Source organism: Gekko japonicus, unplaced genomic scaffold (assembly GCF_001447785.1).
Source record: "Gekko japonicus isolate JY-2015 unplaced genomic scaffold, Gekko_japonicus_V1.1 scaffold45, whole genome shotgun sequence".
NCBI lineage: Eukaryota > Metazoa > Chordata > Lepidosauria > Squamata > Gekkonidae > Gekko > Gekko japonicus.
This window is the reverse complement of record NW_015177011.1, coordinates 392,969-415,698: the sequence shown is the minus strand read 5'-3', so window position 1 is coordinate 415,698 and position 22,730 is coordinate 392,969. Positions and strand designations below refer to the sequence as shown.

At 44.3% G+C, this 22,730-nt stretch overlaps 1 protein-coding gene across 1 annotated transcript in view; it reads left to right on the top strand.

Moving 5' to 3' along the window:
- Positions 1–3,639: 3,639 nt before the first annotated feature.
- RPS6KC1 (ribosomal protein S6 kinase, 52kDa, polypeptide 1) overlaps positions 3,640–22,730 on the top strand; it is an 89,784-nt gene continuing 70,693 nt past the window's right edge. Inside the window, exons 1-5 of the mRNA XM_015427604.1 lie at positions 3,640–3,736; positions 9,554–9,669; positions 12,887–12,980; positions 15,040–15,096; positions 17,349–17,705. Of these exons, the coding sequence (XP_015283090.1) occupies positions 17,420–17,705 (286 nt within the window). The 5' untranslated portion in view covers positions 3,640–3,736; positions 9,554–9,669; positions 12,887–12,980; positions 15,040–15,096; positions 17,349–17,419. The remainder of the gene's footprint in view (positions 3,737–9,553; positions 9,670–12,886; positions 12,981–15,039; positions 15,097–17,348; positions 17,706–22,730) is intronic.

Sequence of the window (22,730 nt, the reverse complement as noted above, 5' to 3'; positions counted from 1 at the left end):
AGATCTGGTTCTATTGCACATAGTATGGGATTCAAATAGCGTGGGATCTCTTCACTTACATGACTGAAGTAGTGTCTGAACATGTCTTTTGGGACATGCTTTTGTTTTGGACAACACAGACACCTGCTGAAAGGCAGAAAGTAACACTCTGCTAAGTACTGGAGGAAATTAGGGTGTTCATATGCTCCTCTGATCAGGATGTTCCCACGCTCACATGTCCTTCTCCTCTTTCTGCTAAGCTTTTAGGGCTCTGTTCTTCCACAGCTCTAGCAAAAAGAAAGAAACAGAATTTCCTTCTTAATGGAAGAAGTCAATCTTGTAGTTGATTCGCTGGAAGTAGTTTACATCTTGGTGGCCGAAGACTGTTGTCGTGATTTTTTATGAACTAGGCTGCAAATAACCAGGAATAGTATATTTAGTAGCAGATTTGTTTTGCAAGCTTATATACGTCTGGCGCCTCTATTTGTTGGTGCTTCTATTTGAAAAATCTGAATCTCAAATAACCAGGAATAGTATATTTAGTAGCGGATTTGTTTTGCAGGCTTATATACGTCTGGCACCTCTATTTGTTGGTGCTTCTATTTGAAGAAACTGAATCTTAGTACAAGTAAAAACTTTTCATTTAAAATCCGTGTCCTAAGATCACTGCTGTTGTTCACTCATCTCATAAATAGGCTGAAAGTCTAGACATACCTCTCCCATTAATTTTGTCTCCCTGTGTTTTTGTCTTTTCCACTCCATCTCCATTATTCCTTCCTAAATGCCATTGAATAGTTGAGTACTGGGCAGCAGAATAGATCCTATTCTTTCTTTTCGGTACTCCAGGTCTGTGCCATTTTTGTGACCCAGCAAGCTGAACAAAGACCACCAGTATACAGTAGCTTAGCAAGACCTCCCTGGTTTTTGCCATCCTGGGCTGGTAGTAAAGTGAGGAGGTCTGTTGTCCACTTGGTAGCCTGCATTACATGCTTAATAAGTTGTGTTTGTCTTGGTGGGTCACAAACTATGCAGATGTGATTCTAAACAGAAAGATTTTGCTCCATGCCATTGGGATTCCCCCTCCCTCAAAAGTAATTGGAAACAAACCAAACCCATTCTGGTTTTGGTTAAAGAATCATTCCATTTATTGTTGTTAGTGTTTCTTGCTCACGAACAGTTGCTCAAATTAGATATTACTCACAAAAACATATTGGCCATACTTTGAACAACTAAAGTTCATAAATAAAAATACACTTTGGGCCAGATGCGAAGTGCAGTTTGAAGTTTGTTCCCTGCCAGAAAAGATTCTGCCATTTGTTTGTATGGAATAGTTGATGCTGAAAATGTGGAGATGAGGAAAATCAGCTAGTACAGTTGTGTTGATATAATTTGGCTTGTTATACAAGCTTGGTGAATACGATAGCCCCCCCATGTTCATTGAAGATGACGAGGCGATTGTGCAGAGGCAGAGTGCTTGCTTCTACTCTCCCTCCTCATGTGTTCAGTGAACATGTGAGGCTGTTGTGTGCACTGTGCTGCAGTCACCTTTCCTTATAGTTGGAGCTGTGTGTGTAGTATGTTAAGAAAGCAATTGAAATTATTCACCAAGGTCAGTCACGTTCTCAGAACAACAGGAAAACAATTGTGCGCATTCTGTGTGTCTTAGCTTATGTGGCATATTTGTTTTGTTGTTCCAAACCCAACTTTTTGGAGACTTTAAGAAAGGAAAGACTGAAGTTGCTGGAGGAGGAGTAACCATTAGAGAAAGGCAAAGAGATGGGCAGGCCACTGAGTCCCTCACTCTGTGAATGCCGCCAGTCTTGCTTCTGTCCCCCCCCCCCCAATGCCTGTCCTACACAGTCTGCCCCTGATCACAGGCTCAGTCCAACTACTTGCCAACTTTTGAGCCTGGTTAGCCATTTGCTTTTTGTTTTTTGCCCCCGTCACTGAAAAGCTGATGTTTTATTAATGCAGTCTTGACAATAAGTCTGTAAAAGTTACCAGCCTAGAAGGTGTCTACTAGCTGGTCTGCTCACACGTATCGGTGTTAAACATTTGTGGCCTAAAAGAACCAGCCTCTGTGAATAAGAATATAAGAGAAGCCAATGTTGGATCAGGCCAATGGCCCATCCAGTCCAACACTCTGTCACACAGTGGCCAAAAATACCAAGTGACATCAGGAGGTCCAGCGGCAGGGCCAGGACACTAGGAGCCCTCCCACTATTGACCCCCACCAAGAATACAGAGCATCACTTGATCTTCCCTGCCTGGTTGCTCTGGAGGCAATTCTTCACTACAGGCTAAGAAACTAAGCTTTAAAATGGCACAAAATTTACAATGGTCGGTCTGGATTGAAGGCTTGCTCTGGTTCTCTTTGCCGTGATTGGCATCTTTTTCTTCCTTTAGTATAAGAATTACAACTTTTTTGGTAAATGGCAGTGCCTGTGTTTATGGATACTTTTCCCACTCACACTGCGATCTTAAACACAGTTGAGGTCAATGGGCTTAAAAAAGGTATAACTCTTCTCACGACTGCAGTTGGTAATTTTATCTACTTTTTAAAAAAGCCAATCACTTCACAGTCTCAAAAGGCAACTGCATCTAAATCAATTGCAGAGTCTTTTGGTGTAATTATGCGATGCTTCTTTTTGGAAAGAAATTGAAGTCCATATGAATATGAAATTGTTAAAAGTATTATTTGCAGGACAGTGATTGAAAATGGTAAAATGTGGCACACAGGACTTGTGTGGACACTGCTTTTAGGCCTGATTCACACAATTGCCAGCCAGAAATCTTCTTAAGTTTGTCCAAGTCTTGCCCACACATATGAGCTAAGATGAAGATTGTATACTGTATGTAAGGATTTACATCAATGTTCCCTCTAAGCTGCAGAGTCTTGTGTGCAAAAATTCCACTTTGTGAGTGACTAGCATTAAAGTTGTGAGCGAGCGATTGGGCTGCTGCATAAATTAGTTTGCTCTGGAGCCATCCTTCCTGAGCCAAGACAAAAATGTGTGAGCCAGAGGCTAAAAAACTGTGAGCTAGCTCACACTAACTCAGCTTAGAGGGAACACTGATTTACATGTGTCAATTGTGTGATGTGCCCCTTTGATTTCATCCTGTGCTGTGCTCACTATGTTCAGCTTTTTCATGGCCAAAAAAAGTGGGAATTGCTTCTTTGAAAAATCAGGAAAAAAAGCTCAGAATGCTAACATTTGTTATATCTCTTGTCACTTGATGGTTGTTCTACAGCCTCCTTTACGTACATGCTGGATGCATGAGCCAGAAATGAAGAATTTAAGCTGGTTCATGTGCTTGAAACTAGGGCAATGGCTACATTGGATAAAGTACAAAACTGGTGGCTTATGTAGTTTGTAGACTATTACTGGATAATAACTTTGCTTAGTACATTAATTATCCTTCAGGAGAACATTAAGGGTTGAAAAAGAAAGTGGTTAACGTCAATGTTTAGGTTTTTAAAAATAGCTTGACCTAAAGATTTTATGGGGATTTTTATAAGTCTCATTGGACACCTTTAACATACTACTGTGTTGGTTTCTGCTATACTTTTGTAAATACTCAATTAGCAGGAATAATTGCCTCATGGGTGTTTTTTGTTTTCTGTTTTTGCTTCAGATAGTCGTTTGGAAGAGATACAGTGACTTTAAGAAATTGCACAAAGAACTCTGGCAGATTCATAAACACTTATTCAGGCATACAGAATTGTTTCCTCCTTTTGCTAAAGCAATAGTGTTTGGTAAGCATAAATACATACATTTTTTATTGCTAAAATCATTTGAGAATAGCCAACTACTGATGAACAAATCTGTGGACATTCAGAGTTCGATGTTGTGCTAACTGGATTTTGTTTTTGCCAAAAGCATCTTATGTGTATGTTCAGTCTTAAAACCAGGCTTCTGGGGTGTGAGGGGCAGGTTTATTTTCCCTTGCATAGAACATGTGGTTAAGTTTTGTGATTACTGTAGATATTGACAGACATCACCAATACCCTGCAAAGTTTTGAGCTAGCTCACACTACTCTGACTCTTGAAAGCTTATACTCCCCCCCAAAAAAAATCTTGTTGATTTTTAAGGTGCTGCTGGACTCAAATCTAAATGTAAAGTTTGTAAATGTACACTGACACTTCCATAGATTGAAGCAAACCTAATGTTCTGTGCTCTCCTAACCATAGGTAGGCTAATAAGGAGAACCTCATGTTTATCCCCTCCTAATTTTTAGAGCTAACCATAGTTAATGTTAAAACTTGCAGCAGTATTTCCCCCCCTAACAATGCCTAACTCAGAATCACACGCTTGGATCCAGTGCATGGACCTTGCAAAGTCTGTGTGAGAATCCCTGATCATCTTGGCCATCCCCTCCCTGCAGCAGCTGTTCCTGACCCTGGGAAAGTTTGTTCTTGGGGGGGTCATAGGACCTGTACAGGGTAACTGCTATGTGGGTCAGGATGGGGGGTGCAGTGGGGAGAGGGAAAGGGATGAAATTTCTGCCTTCTGCTTCTTCAGTCAGTGGAACTCCACTCATGGAAGAGGCAGGAGGGAGTGACTTCCCCCAATCCCCCTGCAGCCCCTGCAGCCCCCTGACCCACAGGACTGTTACTGCATGCGGGTCCCATGACCCTGGGAATAAATTTTTAGGGGGTCAGAAATGGCAGCTGAGAGCGGGGAGAGCTGAGAAGACATACAAGCACTTGACAATTTTGCTGAGTATTGTCTATTAAGACTGATAGCAGCTCTTCACGACAGGGAAAGGTCTATCCCTTATTATTATTATTATTATTATTATTATTATTATTATTATTATTATTATTATTATTATTATTACCCCAACCCTGCTAGTGCAGGGCTCAGGGTGATGTACAGCCACAGATGAAACAAGTTAAAACATTAGTAGTACATTAAAGACAATCAGATGGTGAATAACCATTCCCCATTCCAACTCTCACTGCCGGGTACTTCATGCTACCTGATATCCTTTTACTGGGGATTCCAGGGGTGGCAACTGGGACATGTACAGCAGGCCTATACCTCTGAATGGTGGCCTCTCCTCTAAACCTGCTGGAGATTGTGGGCATTGATCCTGTTATCACTTACATGTTGTGCAGGTGCTCTACCATTTTTGCTAATTGCCCTCTACCAAGCCAGTTTCCTTTTGTTCATGCCCATGGGCTTCCCTGATTTCCTGTCCGGATTTCAATTCTGCACTATATCAAAGGCTGTTCTTGAAGATCCTCTGGATTTCAGGAGTGGCTTGTTGGGTAGCATGTGGGGGAAGAGCAGGGGCTTGGTTAGAAATAGGACAGGGTTCCAACATTTGCTGCACGTTTGGAAGCCACCGTTTCAGCCCTTTGGAGTCTGGCTGTCATTTCCAAGTCCATTCTGTGACCGGGCGCCCCAGGTTTTCTGGGGAAATAAGAGCTAGTGAGAAGACTCTTGTTTGTGGTGTGTTGATGATAGGATGCAGGATATTACTAGATATTACGGAGATGAGGGACAGAACTGAACACAGGGATGCTGTTTTCCGTCTTTTCCCCCCCTGAATTTGGTTCTGCACTAAGCTCAAGTAAATTGCATCTGGTAGGTCAGCCATATTAACTTATTTTGCCAGCTCATGTGGACCTTGGTGGCAGTAGTAGATATCACACAAGCCATAGTATTGTATTGCACTCCAAAGATACCGCTGCAGAGAGAGAGAAGATCAATGAACATTTTCAGAATAGAGATGTTTAGGATACCTTTGTGTTTTCTATACTAGGCAATGTAGTGTCAGAACTGTGTGTGGCCGTGTAATGTGTTTCCTTGTTATCCATGGACTGAAATTGTAGTGGTTACATTCATGATTTCCTCTTCACCCCACTCTCTGGGGCCTCATTCAGACTGGATATACTGCTTTTCTTTACCAGTTTCAGCCAGAATGTCTCTTTCAGCTTGCCCTGGTTATTTACCTGTTGTACAAACCTCTGCCCCTTTAAATAGGCTGTGAGGTAGATGGCAATACTGTTCGTGATTACTGCTGCACCAGTTGTACTTTTTGGCAGGTAGCTGTGTTTGTTTTTACTAACTCAGTTCTAGCTTCAAAGGACTACCCATGCCAACATTAGCCCCACCTCTGCCATCCTGGAATTCCCCATCCAAGAACATCCTCCCCATGTGTGTTGCAGATTTGTCATTGTCAGTTGGGAAACCCAACTTTACACTACGCGTATCTGATCCTTTCTTGTTGACAAGGACCATCATGAGGGTTATGAAACTTGCCATATTGTGAACCTTGTACGTAGCTTTACATATTGAAATATACACAGTTAACGTCCTATGTGTTTGGAGCACTGTTCTACAGCAGACCAACATGGCTATCCTCTGAAACTATCACCAGTGAAACTGATTGGTTGGCAGTAGATTCAGGGGAGGTGAAAAAGTATTAAGTTATGGGATTCACCTCCTGTAATTTGATGGCTTTAAAAGGAGATCAGCTGTGAAGGATAGGTCTGTCCACAAATGTTGGCCATTATGGCTGAAGGTAATCTCCATCTTCTAGAGCACAATGGTCCTGGATACCAGTGGCTCAGGGCCAATGATGGAGGCACTGCTGCCTCTTCCTCTTGTTCTACTGATTTGACTGGCCACTGTGGGAAATAGAGTAGATGGACCTTTGTGGACTGCTCTTATATTTTGGGAATGGTAGAAAAATCTAGGCAGTAAGGAGACCTGTTTGTCCTTCTGCTCAACCTCTTCAGCTACTCAGAGCCACTGAATCAGGTTTAGAAATATCTGTGTGATCCCTCCATACAATGGACAGAATGCTAAGAATTCTTCTTTTGTTTTGTCACTGTTTTATATTTCTGTTCCCACAGTGTTTAAAATTTGAAAGTCTGTAGTTTTTTTGTTCAGTGCAGTTACAAGACAGACCGGTACATTATAAAGTGAAGCCCTTTGACAGGAAAATGTCATGCTGCTTTCCTGAACTTAGTTTGGACTTTTCCACCTTTCTCGTTGGAAAATAATATGTTGGCATGGAACATGGGAATTTAGTCAAAGACAACAGAGCAAAGCTATTAAAATGTCTTTGATTGGGATCCGGCTTACCAGCCCAACTCTTGAAAAAGTACTTTATTTCTATATTAAATTGATATCCTTCTTTCCAGCAAAACGTGATTATAAGATAGTCCTAAACCCTAAATGCAAAATGGCAGCCAAGATTTTTAGTTTGTACCTCAGAACAATTCACTTGTTTCTTCATCTGAAGGTTAAAAGTTCTGGTTAAAAGCTCAGTCTTGCCAGTTTTCCTAAATAACAGGTGAGGTAGCCGTATGAACTTCCCAAGGAACTCTAGAGCTTCAGTATCGCAGCAGAGAAGGCCTTATATCTTGTTGTTACCCACTGAACCTGTTGGGGCAAAAATTAACGTCTCCTTTGAAGCTTCAAAGAGAATGGGGTGAGAATATGTTGGTGAGGAACTAGCCTGTTCGAAGATTAGTGTTAGTGCTTGAACTGTGACTGGAAATTCACTGGTAGCCAATGTAGTTGGTTCAAGACCAGTGTAATGTAGCCTCCGTAGACAGCTCTTGTCAACAATTTGATCTTATGACTGATCAGGTGCTTGTCTTCCTATCACAAAATGGATGAAAAGGTGAGAGCCAGTGTGATGAAATAGCTAGAGTGGGGACTGAGGAGAGACCCAGGTTCAGATTCCCATTAAGTCATTTTCAGAGGGTAGCCATGTTGGTCTGCAGTAGAACAGCTACCGTGTTTTCCCGAAAATAAGATACTTTATATTTATTTTTTCTCAAGAAGACGCATTAGGGCTTATACCACAAATGCATAGAAATCCTGCTAGGGCTTATTTTTTGGGTAGGTCTTATTTTCGGGGAAACAGGGTAGATTTGAGTAGAACAGCTAGGTTTGAGAATAACAAGATTTTGGGGGTATAAGCTTTGACTCTCAAAAGCTTATACCCTGAAAATCTTTTTGGTCTCTAAGGTGCTACTGGACTTGAATACAGCTGTTCCATCTAAGTTGTGAAATTCACTCATGTGACCTTTGGCCAGTCTCTGTCTGTCTGTCTGTCTCTCTCTCTCTCTCACACACACACTCACAGCCTTAGCTACCTCATAGGGTTGTTGAAAGGACCCCATGTAAGATGGAGTTGTGTATGCTGTCATGAACTCTGAGAGGAAGGGTACAATATAAATAAGTTTCCATGTGTATGTATTCACAGGCCTTCCTCATATTGTGAACCTGTGAGCACAACACTCTATATTTGAGTGAAATCCAATGTGATACCAGTTGTCATGAGAGGTGAGGCTAGTAATCTGCTTGCCAGGTCAAGGAGCAGCTACTCCCCTTGGGTGAGGGATTAGCTATGGTAAGATACTACATTGTGAGTTTCCTGTAGCGATTGCTATGGTTTTCTGCTTTATGCCTTGTGAGAATCTGACTCTTGTTATACTAGATACACATTTTGTCCAGATTCTTTTCTGCTAAGTTTATTTCCCAAGTCAAAACTTGGGCATAGAGGCTTAGAGTAGAATTTTTAATGGAACAGGAGACATTGGAAAGGGGAGACTGATTTTGAACTGTCTTGGAGGCTGGGTTGGGGAGATTCCTGGCCCCTGTGTGGCTATTTAAATGACTGACGTATATAAGAATAAGTAGTAGGCTAGGTGTCCTTTTCCACAAGATGAGGAGGGAGTCTTTGAAGTTCAGTTTGTTGGTAAAACTTTGGGAGGATACCACTTGTGATGTCTTTAGGTAACTGCAGCTGTGTGTGCTGCTAGACTTGACCTGTACATGTAGACGTTGCTGGACTTCACCCCATCAGAGCATTCTGGGAAAATGATTGCATTCTGAGTACTTCTCCCACCTAAAATAAAATATTGGTTCCTATAATATTAGCAATAGCTTTCTATGTGTAGGGAGTTTCCCCTTTTTTTGGCTAAGAAATATTCAGAATGTAGTCATCTATCTGCAACCTGAAGCGGTACAGTCTCACAGGACCTGGACTGTGTAATTCTGCTGATTGTGTAAATTTGTGCTGAGGCTTCCCTTTGTATCCTTGAACAAATGGTAGAGCATCCAGAAAGCAGGATTGTTACACAAACAGGGGAAACAATCTTCTTGCGTGTATAGGGGACCTTTTCATACAATATATGAGAGTCTGACTTTAGTGTTAACAGAGTGGCTGGTGCTCACTTCTCTACAGAGTTAGCCGAGTACAACATGGACATTATGAATGTGACAACAAGCCTTATTTCATTTTAGTTTTTGCATTGATGGACATATGCTTGTGTCCCTTGGCTAATTAGGAGCATTGCCTCTCATATCCTTCAAGACATGATGGAGTCTTGGATTCTTCTTGCGGCTGCCAGATTGCATTGTTTGAGACGACTGCAGGACTCTGGGGACAGTTGAGAGTGGGAAGTGTGAAGCTTGTTGCTGTCTCCTGAAGCGGTTGCTTGAGTTAATATATGCAGGGATTTCTCCTCATTAGGGCATTTTTTCCCCCTGCAAGAAAAAGAGGCTTAATTATTTCTCAAAACGTTTATCTTCTTCCTTTCAGGGCGATTTGATGAAAGTGTGATTGAAGAAAGAAGGCAATGTGCAGAAGATTTGCTGCAGTTTTCTGCCAATATCCCAGCACTCTATAATAGCAAGCAGCTTGAAGATTTCTTTAAGGTTAATACATCTGAGCTCCTTTCTCATCTCTTAAATGATCCCACTTGGCAGGATGAGTTTGCTTGTTTTGAATTCCACTGCTCTAGAAGTCTGCAAATTGTTGGCAAAAACGTTGAAAAAATTAAGTCTTTTCCCTGTTCATCTGTGGACTATTAAGGCTTGCCCAGGGCTATTGGAAGAAGTGAATTATGACTCATGAAAGTTCATATTGAAATAAATGTTGTTAAGTCTTTAAGGTGCTACTGGGTTTTTGGTTTATGTTGATACAGCAGACTGACTGGCTGCCTCTTCGGCCTCAGTTCCCAGTCTGAAAAGAGATTGCTAATGAACAGCATACCGGAGTTAACTCTGAGTACTCCTTAAAAGACTTCTAGAGCACCTCGCAACCAGTGTTCCCTCTAAGCTGAGTTAGTGTGAGCTAGCTCACAGTTTTTAGCCTCTGGCTCACACATTTCTGTCTTAGCTCAGGAAGGATGGCTCCAAAGCAAACTAATTTATGCGGTAGCCGCATCTCTGGCTCACAACTTTAATGCCAGTAGCTCACAAAGTAGAATTGTTGCTCACAAGACTCCATAGCTTAGAGGGAACATTGCGTCCCAACTATAATTATGCATTTCTGTGTCCTGTACCCTGTCAGTGATTTGGGGAAATGCATACCATGTTAAACAGGTACAGCAGGGGTGTCAAATATAAGGCCTGGTGGGGGGGGGGAAGGAGACTGCTTGTGTGTGTGGGGGAGCGGGGGGAGCCACTCCGATTGTGGCCTCAGCATGGCGGAACAATCTTGTCTGCAGCAGTCAAGCAGCATGGGAGCTTCTGCCCAAGGCTGCACTGCTGGCTCTCCAGTCCGCCCACGTGGGTTTTCCTTTGCACCCCCCTCCCAGCCCATGGGGCCTTGCAGTGGGGATACAACAACTCATAGCTTACCAGCTGCTGTTCTTTATACAGCTTATATATCCAGTAAGTGGTTTTACATTTTATGGCACACATGGCCCTACCTCACAAAGTGAGTTTAAGTCAGATCTGGCCCTCGTAACAAATGAGTTTGACACCTCTGAAGTAGAGTGTCGTGGGGTTAATGGAGAGCTCCTCCATAGGATATGAATCAGTGGAAGGGTTTAGTAAAAGAGCATGTTGTTGCAGGACAGTGATGTTCCATTCGTCATAAAATTGGGATGAGTGTCACTGTCAGCATGGGTTTGGAGAAATCCTGAGGGCAACTCCATACCTTACATGGCAAATCCTGTATGTTACACCATTGTTTCTCACGGTTGGCCTCTGTAGAAGGACCATGCTAATCTAGCCATTAGGTACATCAGTGGAAACCTCTCCTATTTCATTGTGAGCCCATGGCGCCACTTTGGAATGTACAGGCAACTGGTTTCTAGATATGACGCTTTCACTGCAGTTGTCTTTAGTTACTCAAAATCAGAAGCATCTACTACTCTTGAGTGTGATTCCCCTTCCAGGAGCAAGCTTTCAAATAGCACCTCCTTGAGCACAATGATGATAATGCTATCAATATGAATTGCACTTCACAGAATCCGTGTAGACAGGTCTCTGCCCTGAGGAGCTTACAATAAAAAATTGACAGAGGAGGGGCAACCAAGAGGGCAGGAAGACAGAGGTGTGGATTAAGAGGGGAAGAATTTATTTATTTTATTTATTATTTATTTATTTAAATTTCTACCCCGCCCTCCCCACGAATGGGCTCAGAGCGGCTAACAAGCAAGGGCACCATGTGCCAATACATAAAACCAAGTAAAACAAGATAAAATTGAATAAATATCAAAATTTCATAAAGTGCTCAGTACTGTTGCTCTTAAATTAAAACAAGATGGTGTCCAGTAGATGTTACCGATCTACCCCGCCACTGAGATGCAATCATCCTAGGGCCACTCCGTTCCCAGTTATCAACTGGGTTCGTTGGTGATGGTGGTAGTGGCGGCACCTAATCGAAAGCCTGGCGGAAGAGCTCCGTCTTGCAGGCCCTGTGGAACTGTACAAGGTCCCGCAGGACCCTGATCTCCTCCGGGAGCTCATTCCACCAGGTAGGAGCCACCACTGAGTAGGCCCTGGCCCTGGTTGCAGCAAGCCAGGCCTCCTTGGGGCCTGGAATCACTAGGCGATGTTGTCCCCCATACCGTAGTGCTCTTTGGGGTATATACGGGGAAAGGAAAATGTAAAGCCACTGGAGATATAAACTGTTCGTTCCAGTTTCACATCCTTAGGTTTCGTTTCAGTAGGAAAGGCTCCGTGGAAGAGTTAGATTTGGGGGTGCGATTGTCAGAAAGGGAGAGAAGTGGCATTGCATTGGTGTTCAGGGAGGCAGTTGCAACATCAGGGATGGCAAGGGGAAAGAGGCAGGCCTGTCTGAAGGAGCTGGAGATTTCAGACAGCTGAATGCAGCGGATCTGGAGGAACAAATGTGGGATGCATCTGGATATGAGAGTGGAGAGAGAACTAATGGGTGTGTGGAGGAAGTAATGAAATATTTTGAAACTAAGGTGAGAGGTTTGTGTTTGATATGAGAGGAGAGAGGAATGGATTTAAGGAGTGGCATCAGAATGACAAGGTCACTGATTTTGGTGTTTTATACATACTGCACCTTGCGTGTCCAAGACACCCTGCAGAGTTACATAGACGGGCCAAAGAAACAAGGGGGACATGGTGCAACAGCAGAAGAGCAAAGAGGAGGAGATTGCAACAGGTCAAAGGGCTTGAAAGGAAGGACCATGTTTTTGTAATGCTTGCTTATTCCTTTGAGATTCAAACACCCATAATTGCCAGATTCTGTCTGCATGCAGTGGATCTTGGTCAGACAAAGATGCAAATCAAAACAAGGCTTTATTTTTTATGTGAAATTGTAAGTAACCTTATTTATACTGCAGTACGTAAAACTATATTTAAGTTGGACCTTATTTAGACATACTGCACCTTGAGTATTCATAACACCCTGCAGACTTACGGAGAAGGGTCCTGGCTTGCAGTCTAAACTATTAGGATATGTAGATGCAAAGCATCTAATATTTAAAAATGCAACATTGTATTCCTTCAGTTAGCTTTGAACTGGGAGACTCTAAAACCTTAAATCAAGCTTGGCTGAGTTTCAGTTGCTGGGGCACATTCTGTGGCTTTCCCGCCATCACTGAGATAAAAAATGGCAATAAATCATAGTAAATGTGAGATAGGTACTAATTCGTTTCTCTCTCTGAAGGATGGAGAGGTGCACGATGGGTCTGAATTGATTGGACCTGCAGAACCTCTGTGGGATTCCTTGACTGACAGTGTGTCTGTCTGCAGTTCTGAAGGTTGGTTTCTGCCTTGTTACTTCTTGTAAACTGCCTCATTGAGGAATGGAGTTGACTGATGTACGGAGTGCTTAAGAAATTTCAAATGTTTTTTAAAAACTCCTCTAGATGGCAGCATTAGCATTCCAGCTGTCCATGACAAGCAGATAAATTTTCTCCCAATCCTTTATTACTGTCGCATGTAAAGCGCTTCAGATCCTTTTGTTGTTCCTCAATATGGGATGAAGCCTGTTATGTGAATCCTTTCAACTTCTTTTATAGCTCTTTGTTTTAAACCTGTAGGTAGATATATAAAAGTGCACATGCTCATTTGTAAGGAGGGATGTCTTTCTTTACTGAAATGTTTTTTTCTGAAGCTTATATTGCAAGATTCACCTTAGTTGATGCTTCTGGGTTTGAAAATTTTCTGCCACAGCAAGGCTTTAGAGTCACCGAGGAAAGTCTGCTTGATAATACTGGCAGAGGAGGTTCAGCTAGATGTTTGCGGAATGGGGGAGACTGTCGTTGTGATCTCTAATGCCCTGACCCAGTAACATCTTGCGTTCCAGTTCAACCTTGTGGAGATCCCTGCCCTCGCAGGCTTCCCCATCCACTCTAATGAAGGAGACTGCTCAGTATATGAACATTTAGCGTGGCTTCACTGTCCTGAAGTGGATGAGGGAGAAGCCTCACAGAAGTTCTGTGTGCCTCTTCTTGCATCATAGCTGGGGCCCTGGATTGGGCCTAGACATTTACTTAGGAGAGCCATAGAAAAGCACAAGAGATGCTTCCAGGTTCCTCCATAATTTTAAAGGGTTTTTTTGTGTGTGGTGACTCTATTTGCAGAGACCAGTGGTTTGGTTTCATTGCTGGTAAATAAACTGCGTTATTAACAGCTTCTCAAGATATAATCAAAATTGGTTGCAGATGTTCAAGGTTATTCTCTTGGCCTTTTGGAGTAGGACATTTTAATTTCATTTAAAATATTTATACTGCCCCTTCCCATAGCTCTGGGTAGCTTACAAACAGTTTTACTCATTGAAGAAACCATCTAATCTGAAATAGGGAAAGTTTTTTTCCTGCCAAAGCCAGGGTTTCTTAAATTGAAAGCTTGGTTGTCTTATAAAGTATGCATTCCTTTAAATTAATGCCTTTCCCAAGCCCTTGATTTCTGTGTAGGACCCTGTCCGTCTTATGACATTTATATAAGTGTAGACCCATGATACTTGCAGGGGGATTCTGCCACCTCTACACTTTCTCACCGGGCCTGTGCCTAGCGCGACTTCCAGGCCTATGCCTCAGCTGCCTGTGGGTCTGGCGCAACTCCCAGGCTGCACTGACAGCGGCAGCATGCCCAGCGTGGCTCTCAGGCTAGGCTGCACTGGCGGCATGCCTGGCACATCTCCTGGGCTTCACCAGCGGTGGCATGCTCAGTGCAGCTCCTAGGCCCAGTGCAGAGCCCAGGGCTGTGTAGCTGCCACTGCCACCAAGCCCAGTGTGGCTTTCTGACACCACTGCTGCCGGAGGTAAGTGCTTTCTCTGCCCTTGCGCAGAAACCACTACTGTACTTTCCAGGAGATTTAACATCCCTGATGAATTTTTAATTTTTTCCCCCTGCATATTTAGCGAGTCCCCGAAGTGTGCAGGAAGATCTGTTTAGCCTCCATGTGGCCCTGATCCACAGATTTTGATACCTGCAGATTGCGGCTACAGGCGGCTAATAGTAGATAGATACAATAGTGGTGGAAAGTGCCGTCAAGTCACAGCTGATTTATGGTGATCTGTAGGGTTTTCAAAGTAAGAGACATTGAGAGGTAGTTTGCCACTGTGCCTGCCTCTGCGTCATGCTCCTGGTTTTCCTTGGAGGTCTCCCATCCAAATCCTAGCCAGGGCCGACCCTGCTTAGGTTCCAAGATCTGTCGAGATCAGGCTAGCCTGGGCTATCCAGGTCAGGGCTGTATACGATACAGCAATATAACAGGACTGACCTTGTTTTTATTTTACTTGATGATAATTTGTACTGTGCTTTCAAAAAAGTTCACTAAATCTCTTTCTGTGTCTCCCCCCCCTTTAAAAAAAGCCCGCAAAGATGTCAGTGGCATTGACGACCTAACGCTTAGCCAATCAGAATGTGGAGGTAAGAATGATGTATCATTAATTTGGCAGTGCTTGAATATTTCTTTCCTCCCAATTTGAATCTCAATTCCTGCATATTCCCTGTCTACAGCAAGTTGAAAACCTGAGTTGCACTGTGAACACAATAGTTTATTTTGGCTGTAAGCACATCCACAGAGCCAGTCTTGTGACTGACAGGAGTGAGAGTGGAAGGTGTGTTCGTTGCAGGCAGGTGCCAGTCCGTGAAAACTTAGCATTGCGAGGATGAGACCATCAGTGGGAGCCAATCCAGTAAGCAGCGTTTTGAAGAACTTTTGATGTGGCTGTAGATCTTGATCAGGCTGAAGAGTGGTGGTGTGGGAGGTTGCTAATCTTGTCATTATCTTAATTTAATAATGATAATACGGGATCCCTCTTTTAATATGAGATGTCTCCCGTGGTGCCAGGTACATAAAAGCTGGTTTTTCGAGCTGATTGATGATTGATTAAATGTATACCCCCCCTCCCGGCCGAGGCCGGCACAGGGCAGTTTACATAAAAACAGCATAAAATTTACAGTAGTATAGAATAAAGATTAAACAACATCAATTAATACAAGTAAACAATTCTAACACCATAAAACATAATAAAGTGCTAGTATCAATGATTTCACAGTTGTTGTTGTTGCTTAGTTCTCTCATCTCGCAGTCGGCTCCTTGATCTTCTTAGATTATCTTAGGCGGTTAGCTCAGGCTGTAGTTTGAAATCCCAGGGGAAACAGGGCTCTCCGACCATAGGCTGTCAGTTGTTAGTAGTGGTGGCGGCTCCAAAAGCCTGGTGGAAGAGCTCCGTTTTACAGGCCCTGCAGAACTGCAAAAGGTCCTGTAGGGTCCTGGTCTCTTCTGGGAGCTCATTCCACTAGAATGGAGCCACCACCGAGAAAGCCCTGGCCCTGGTTGTTGCTAGCCTGGCCTCCTTGAGACTCAGGAGGGCCAGCCGATTCTGGGCCCCTGATCGCAGCGCTCTTTGGGGTACATGCGGGGAAAGGCAGTCCCTCAGGTATGTAGGTCCCTGGCCATAAAGGGCTTTAAAGGTAAGAACCAGCACCTTGAAACGAATCCGGTGTGCTATTTAGCACAGGTTGGATGTGCTCCCAAATAGGGTGTCCCACCAAAAGCCTAAATATACTGACCAGTGGTCGTTACTCTTGCATTTCTAGAATCAAAGTGGTAACAGGTGGCCTATACATAGAGTGTTCTAAGTGGGCACGTTATCTCAGTGATTTTGAGGTGATTTTTATGGTATTTTTAAAAAACAGTATAAGCCTTTTTGAGCATTAATAATGGGAAAAAATGGGATCGGGGTATTTTAAAATTTATTTATTTATTAGACTGTTTCTGTGCTGCCTTTCCCACCAACCAGGGTTCTTCAAGATAGCTTAACAAAGGCAGTGAACAATTAAAGCCAAACAGTCAACAATTACCTCTCTTCCATCGTATCTGTGGGTGTGTAAAGGGCCATCAAGTGGCAGCCAACATAGGGCAACCCTTTATGGGTTTTTCAGGGCAAGAGACATTCAGAGGTAGTTTGCCGTTGCCTGCCTCCGCTTCGTGGCCCTGGACTTCCTCTGTGGTCTCCCATCGAAGTACCAAGCAGGGCTGACCCTGCTTCGGCTTCCGAGATCTGATGAGAGCAGGCTACCCTGGGTCATCCAGGCTAGGGCTCAACATTTGTAACCCGGATTAATTATCTGCTAGACACTTGTCGAAAAAAGACCGCTTTGTATCTTTTTCTGGAAGAAGGCTAATGAAGGCGCCTCCCACTCATCCTCCAGAAGGGCATTGCATCAAGCTGCAGCCTGCCTCCAAGAACGACCGGGCCCAAGTAGTGGCGGTGAACTGTACACCTGTGGGGGTGGGCTCAGCCAGAGACAGAGAGAATCTGGCGTGTTTCATGGGCTCATAATGAAAGAGACAGTCCTTTAAGTAGAGTCACTCTGTGAAGTAGGTCAGTGATTCACTCCTGCATTGTAGAAGTGGGATTGGAAAGAGAGTGGCCGGCGTAAGACCCTGCAGCGAGTTCATGGCAGAGACAAGATCTGAACTGGTTCACATCTTGGTCACACGGCACATTAGTTCTCCTAATTAAAGGCTGCCTACTTCTTAAGTGGCCTGTACTTCAGATAAGCACTGCTGCTGAGATGCTTTAGTTATAATTTGCACTGCTTTGGAGGAGCGGGTTGGACCCTCTGATCTACCAGGTCCTTTCTGAGCCCATCTTTCTGTTGTGCCACAGGTTTCTCCAGCGACAGCGACCTGGTCTCTTTGACTGTTGATGTGGACTCTCTTGCTGAGTTAGATGATGGAATGGCATCTAATCAGAATTCGCCATCTTTTGCCCTCAGCTGTGCTGCTGACCCTTCAGCACAAGCCTCCGCTGCTTCGGATCATGAGTGGAGCAAACCCGATGGTGAGAGGGAGAGCCGTGGCCTGTTTACTGGGAGCTTGAAGGCCAAACTTGGCAGACGAGACTACCTGGAGAAAGCTGGGGAGCTGATCAAATTGGCTTTGAAGAAGGAGGAAGAGGAAGATTATGAAGCAGCTTATGGCTTTTATAGGAAAGGGGTTGATCTGCTCTTGGAAGGCGTTCAAGGTAGGTTTAATTATGGCTGGATCCAAAATCTGTTCTCAATTAACTCAAAACATTTATATTGAGAACTGTAAGCAACTCAGCGGAGCATTCAGTATTCCCCCCCCCCATACAAATATGTGCCCTTCCCTCTACTGAAATTACCCATTGTACTACGAACAGGGGTGCTCTTAGTGGTTCTGGGGCCCTGAGCAGAAGTCCAGGACAGGGCCACAGATTCACTGCCACGCCTCCCCCGTGCCCGGGTCACCCAAGCTCAAGCAAAGTGGGTGGGCAGCCTGAGCCCCTTAGGAGGCGGGCAGGCCTATGGCAGAGGCAGCTGCTGATCTGGCCCGCTGGCTGCTGCCCGTTTCCCTCAAGCACATGATATGACTGCCGAGGCGACTGGTTGCTGCCTGAGCCCCTGAGGGGGTGAGTGGGTGCTTGTGCCCGTTGTCTGCTGCCCCAGCCATGGAAGGGATGGGTGGGTATGGGCTTGGCTGCTTATTCATCCCTCCTTGGGGTGGGGCGTGGAAGTCGAGGGCCCACCCATCCCAGGTCAGCAGCCCCGGATCCCCCAAGACCACCCAGGCTGCATAGCTCATTCCCCACAACGGGACTTGTGCTGCGGTAGGTGAGCTTGGAGAAATTCAGGCATTCAGGTATTCTAGAATATTTTTGTTGGTTCTTCCCGTCATAGGTAGTCCAACAGCCTCCTCAACTCTGCTTAGTGGCTTGCTATAGGTTTATGTATGCCTTCAGTTTAATTATTGTTTAAGAGCACACTCAGATGATTGGGTTTGACGCAAGGGAGGAAACACCACTAAAATACATAAAAGAAACCCTGCTGGGTTGAACCAAGGACTCATCCCATTCTGTCTTCTGCAGTAGCCAGCGAGATGCTGCTGGGGTTCACAAACAGTTCACAGAAGATGGGACATGCCCTGCTATGCTTGTCCCTAGCATCTGATATTCAGAGGTGTCCTGGCTGTCTACATAGAGGTTCTGTTTAGCTGCCATAGCCAATAGCTGTCAGTGGAACTAATTATTGACATTGCTGTGAAGTTCCTATGGCAGTGTGATCCCTAAGGGTGCATATCGACACACACACAGATCCGGAGTTCCTGTAGCACCTCCTGGCTATCTCCTTATTGGACAGATCTGTTGGCCTGTGAATCTAGTGCTCGGTCAGTAGCGTGTTTTGCCCCTCCTCCACATTTCAAGGAAGCTTTCTTTTACAGTGGTTACAATTCTGTAATATATTTCTTCAATTAAACATGCATTCATCCCCTCCTTTTAAAAAATATTTTCTTTTTATGCTATTGGGAAACTGGTTTGGGGAGATTTGGGATGGGGGCAGGTAAGAGTGGACTGCTGTCCTCTCATGGTACCAACCAATGAAACTGGTTCACAGCAGGTTTTGCTATGAAAAACGAGAGAGAGAGAGAGAGAGAGAGAGAGAGAGAGAGAGAGAGAGAGAGATTGGATTTATACTCCGCCCTTCACTACCCAAAGGTGTCTCAGAGCGGCTTACAAACTCCTTTCCCTTCCCCTCCCCACAACAGACACCCTGTGAGGTAGGTGGGGCTGAGAGAACTCTTGACAGAAACTGCTCTTTTTCAAGAACAGCTGTGCCAGAGTTATGGCTTGCCCAAGGTCATCCAGCCAGGTGCAAGTGGAGGAGTGGGGAATCAAACCCGGTTCTCCCAGATTAGAGTCCACGCACTTAACCACTACACCAGAGTTTGAGTTTGAGTTGCGGGAGAAAGATGGACACCTGATCAAAAGAGGAGAGGTGCTTTCCCTTTGCAGGCTTGCCTGTGAAGGACTGTTTGGATGCTGCTTCAGTGGCATGTCCATGAGAGCTTCCTCCTCCACCTCTCATCAGAATCTCTAGGTCTGTGCCCTCTTGATGTTGCTCTAAGCCCACATAAAAATACTTCAAGATGAGAAGACCCATATAGGGAAGTAGGTGCAACATGTGTGCATAAGACTTTGGGCTGCAGAATTTATGAATGAACTGTCCAGAACACTGCTGTTGGACTGGAGTACATTAAATGCAACATTGGTGCAAGGGAAATTTCACTGTACATCTTGTATGAATAATATGAAGCTACAACTTGCATTAATAGTAATTAGGATCTCCCACCCCCCATTCTAGGTTTGTCCTATGAGTCTTCAGATGTATTTCTCCATAACATTTCTAGTGTTCTTGTTTCAGGTGAAAAATGGTTTTCAACGTTCCTCTAACGTTCCTCCAACGTTCCTTGGCCACTGTGTGACAGAGTGTTGGACTGGATCGGCCTTTGGCCTGATCCAACATTGGCGTCTCTTATGTTCTTACGTTCTTATATTTTTATTCCCTCCCTCTCCCCCCCTCCTCTCTAAAGATGGGTAAGAATCTCTTCTTTCTCCTTATACTGCTGCTTTATGGCTTTTTCCTGAGGAAGAATGGAATAATTTTTCAAGCACTGATAACTTTAAAATGGGGGGGGGGGGCAGTCCAGTTTGCAATGCAAGTAAAGGATGTAAATGAATGTAAAGAGGTGATACACATTATCGCCACTTGGTGGCACCAAGGAAGTAGCTTTTGAGGTGCTTCCGCATCAGTTGCGATCTAGAGAGCGAGAAGCGAAAGAAACATTCTCCAGTTTGTGTCTTTACTCTAAATGAATTCTGATGTTTTCCCATAATGTGCTTTATTTTCTAGGTTTGCTGGGTAAAACCCTTTCCCCCTTTTCCCTCCATTAATCTCCTCCTCATGTTCCAGGGCCGATACCTGTGAACGCTAATTGACCTCGTAGTAATATCCTCAAGGAAAATACCTCACAAGTTTTAAAGCTGGCCATTCAAGAGGGCCAATTTTCATGTTCTCCCGGAAGAACCTCCTGGTGTTGATGTGTGCAGTGAAGCCATAGGGATAGAGGGATGCGTTAGAAAGGGCACATCCTCAGTGACTGTCTGCAATTGGAACTACTGTTTGACTTACCGCCTCCTTCAGTAGGGTGTACATGGAGTTCATTTGGTATTATATCTTTCGTCACAGTGACACTATGTAATTTTAGTTTTAAAATTATATACGCCAGCATCTGGTCATTTCTTGATAGCTCGAAGAGCGTCTTCCTCTTAGGGCAACTGTAGGTTGTTGGGAGGACTTGTTTGAGCATGCTGGGAACCAGCTTCCCCTCCATCAGTTGTTGCGGGATAGGCACAGTCAGCTCCTTGGTCTTTAAAGAGTGGAATTCAAAGCAAGAGACACAAACATGATCATCCATAGCCCTGTCCTTTTTTTGGATTCTGCCAGCACTTGTATCCATGATCTCTTTATTCGATATGAAGAATATTTGAAGGTCAGTTATCATCACCTAATTTTGAGAAACACGGGTAGTACTAGTTTTGGGGGGCCTGCACTAGAGCAGCTAGATTTGAGTCCAGTAACACTTTAGAGACCAACAAGATTGTGTGGGATATAAGCTTTTGAGAGTCAAAGCTCCCTCCGTCAGATAGGTAGTATTGTGTATGTTGCGTATGCACATTCATGTGTATAAAGTCATTTTTCAAATAAAACAATACTGCCATATGATGCAGTAGTAACCCCCCCTCCCCCCTGATGCTTGGAATGTGGCTACATATGCAATGGAACATGATTGATTCTGTCCTCTTGGGTAGAATACCTTTTTCTAAGGCAACACCTTCTAATGCTGCAATCCTAAGCAGTGCTTAATAGGCGAAAGTGCTTAGGGGTGCATTGTAAGTTGTTTAGTTCAGTGCAGGGTCTCCTACGGCTGGGTTTTTTCAACTTTCTGCCTTCAGAGCCTTTTTCTGTAGGGGGTCACCTCCCGACAAAACCCCAGGACGTTATCATCCTCATCCTCAGCTTTATTGCATTAGCTCATGCCCTTAGCAAGCAGCACCAAGAACGGTGTCAAGAAAAAACACAATATGGTAATCGGTTAAGACGCTGAACTGCATGCTGTGGAAGGTCAGTAGTTCAGCAGTTCAGCAGTTCGAGACCCGAGTTGCCGCATGACGGAGTGAGCTCCCGTCTCTAGTTCCAGCTCCTGCCAACCTAGCAGTTCGAAAGCAAGGAATTGCAAGTAGATAAATAGGTACCACTTCGGTGGGAAGGTAACAGTGTTCCGTGGGCCTTGGTGTTTAGTCATGCTGGCCACATGACCACGGAAACGTCTTCGAACAGCGCTGGCTCTTCGGCTTTGAAACGGAGATGAGCACCGCATCCCTAGAGTCGGACTCGACTGGCTTTCGAGCAAGGGAACCTTTACCTTTACCTAATCACAATACCAGTTAAAAATTCTTAGCATCCATGTAAAATTTATAGCAATCGTTAAAACCCGTTGAAGTGGAGCACTGGCCAGGCTTGGTTGGTCTCACTATTGTGTGAACTGCAAGCACTCCCAAGGATATGCTGAAGAGCTCAGTGTGGCTGCAAAGTTCCCCAGATCACAGTTAGAAAACTACTATATTAAGGAATAGTTACTCTTTCTATCTCAGTATGGGAGCGAGCAAAGAGGGGCAGAAACAGAATAACCTCCACTGGACTGGCAGTCTAGAAAGTAAAGTTCTTAATGTCAATGTTGGAATAAATGACTGTTTGGACAAATGGATTGTGCAGGGTAGAATGTATCCCTGATCAGTATCTGAAGCTGGGGTCTTTTTGCAGTTGTCCAAAAGTGTTAATAGCATCCTTGCCTGTTCTGCTATGTGAATGTGACATTTCTGTATACTGTAATAATAGGAGTCCCCAACCTTTGGGAGCCTGTGAGCTCCTTTGGGATTCTGACACAAGGTGGTGGGTGCAACCACAAAGTGGCTGCCGGGGAGGAAGAGTCACTCACAAAATGTCTGCCACGAGAGGCAGAGCCACACACACGGAGGGAAAGCCCAAGTGTAGGGGAGAAGAGGGGTAATTTAAAAATACGCTGGGAAAGAGGGGTGAGAGAGAATGAAACAAACACTGTGGTGGCACCTGTCACTGAAACGGTGCTTTAATCTGCATACCTAGTCAGACATTCAGTGGCAAATCAAGAG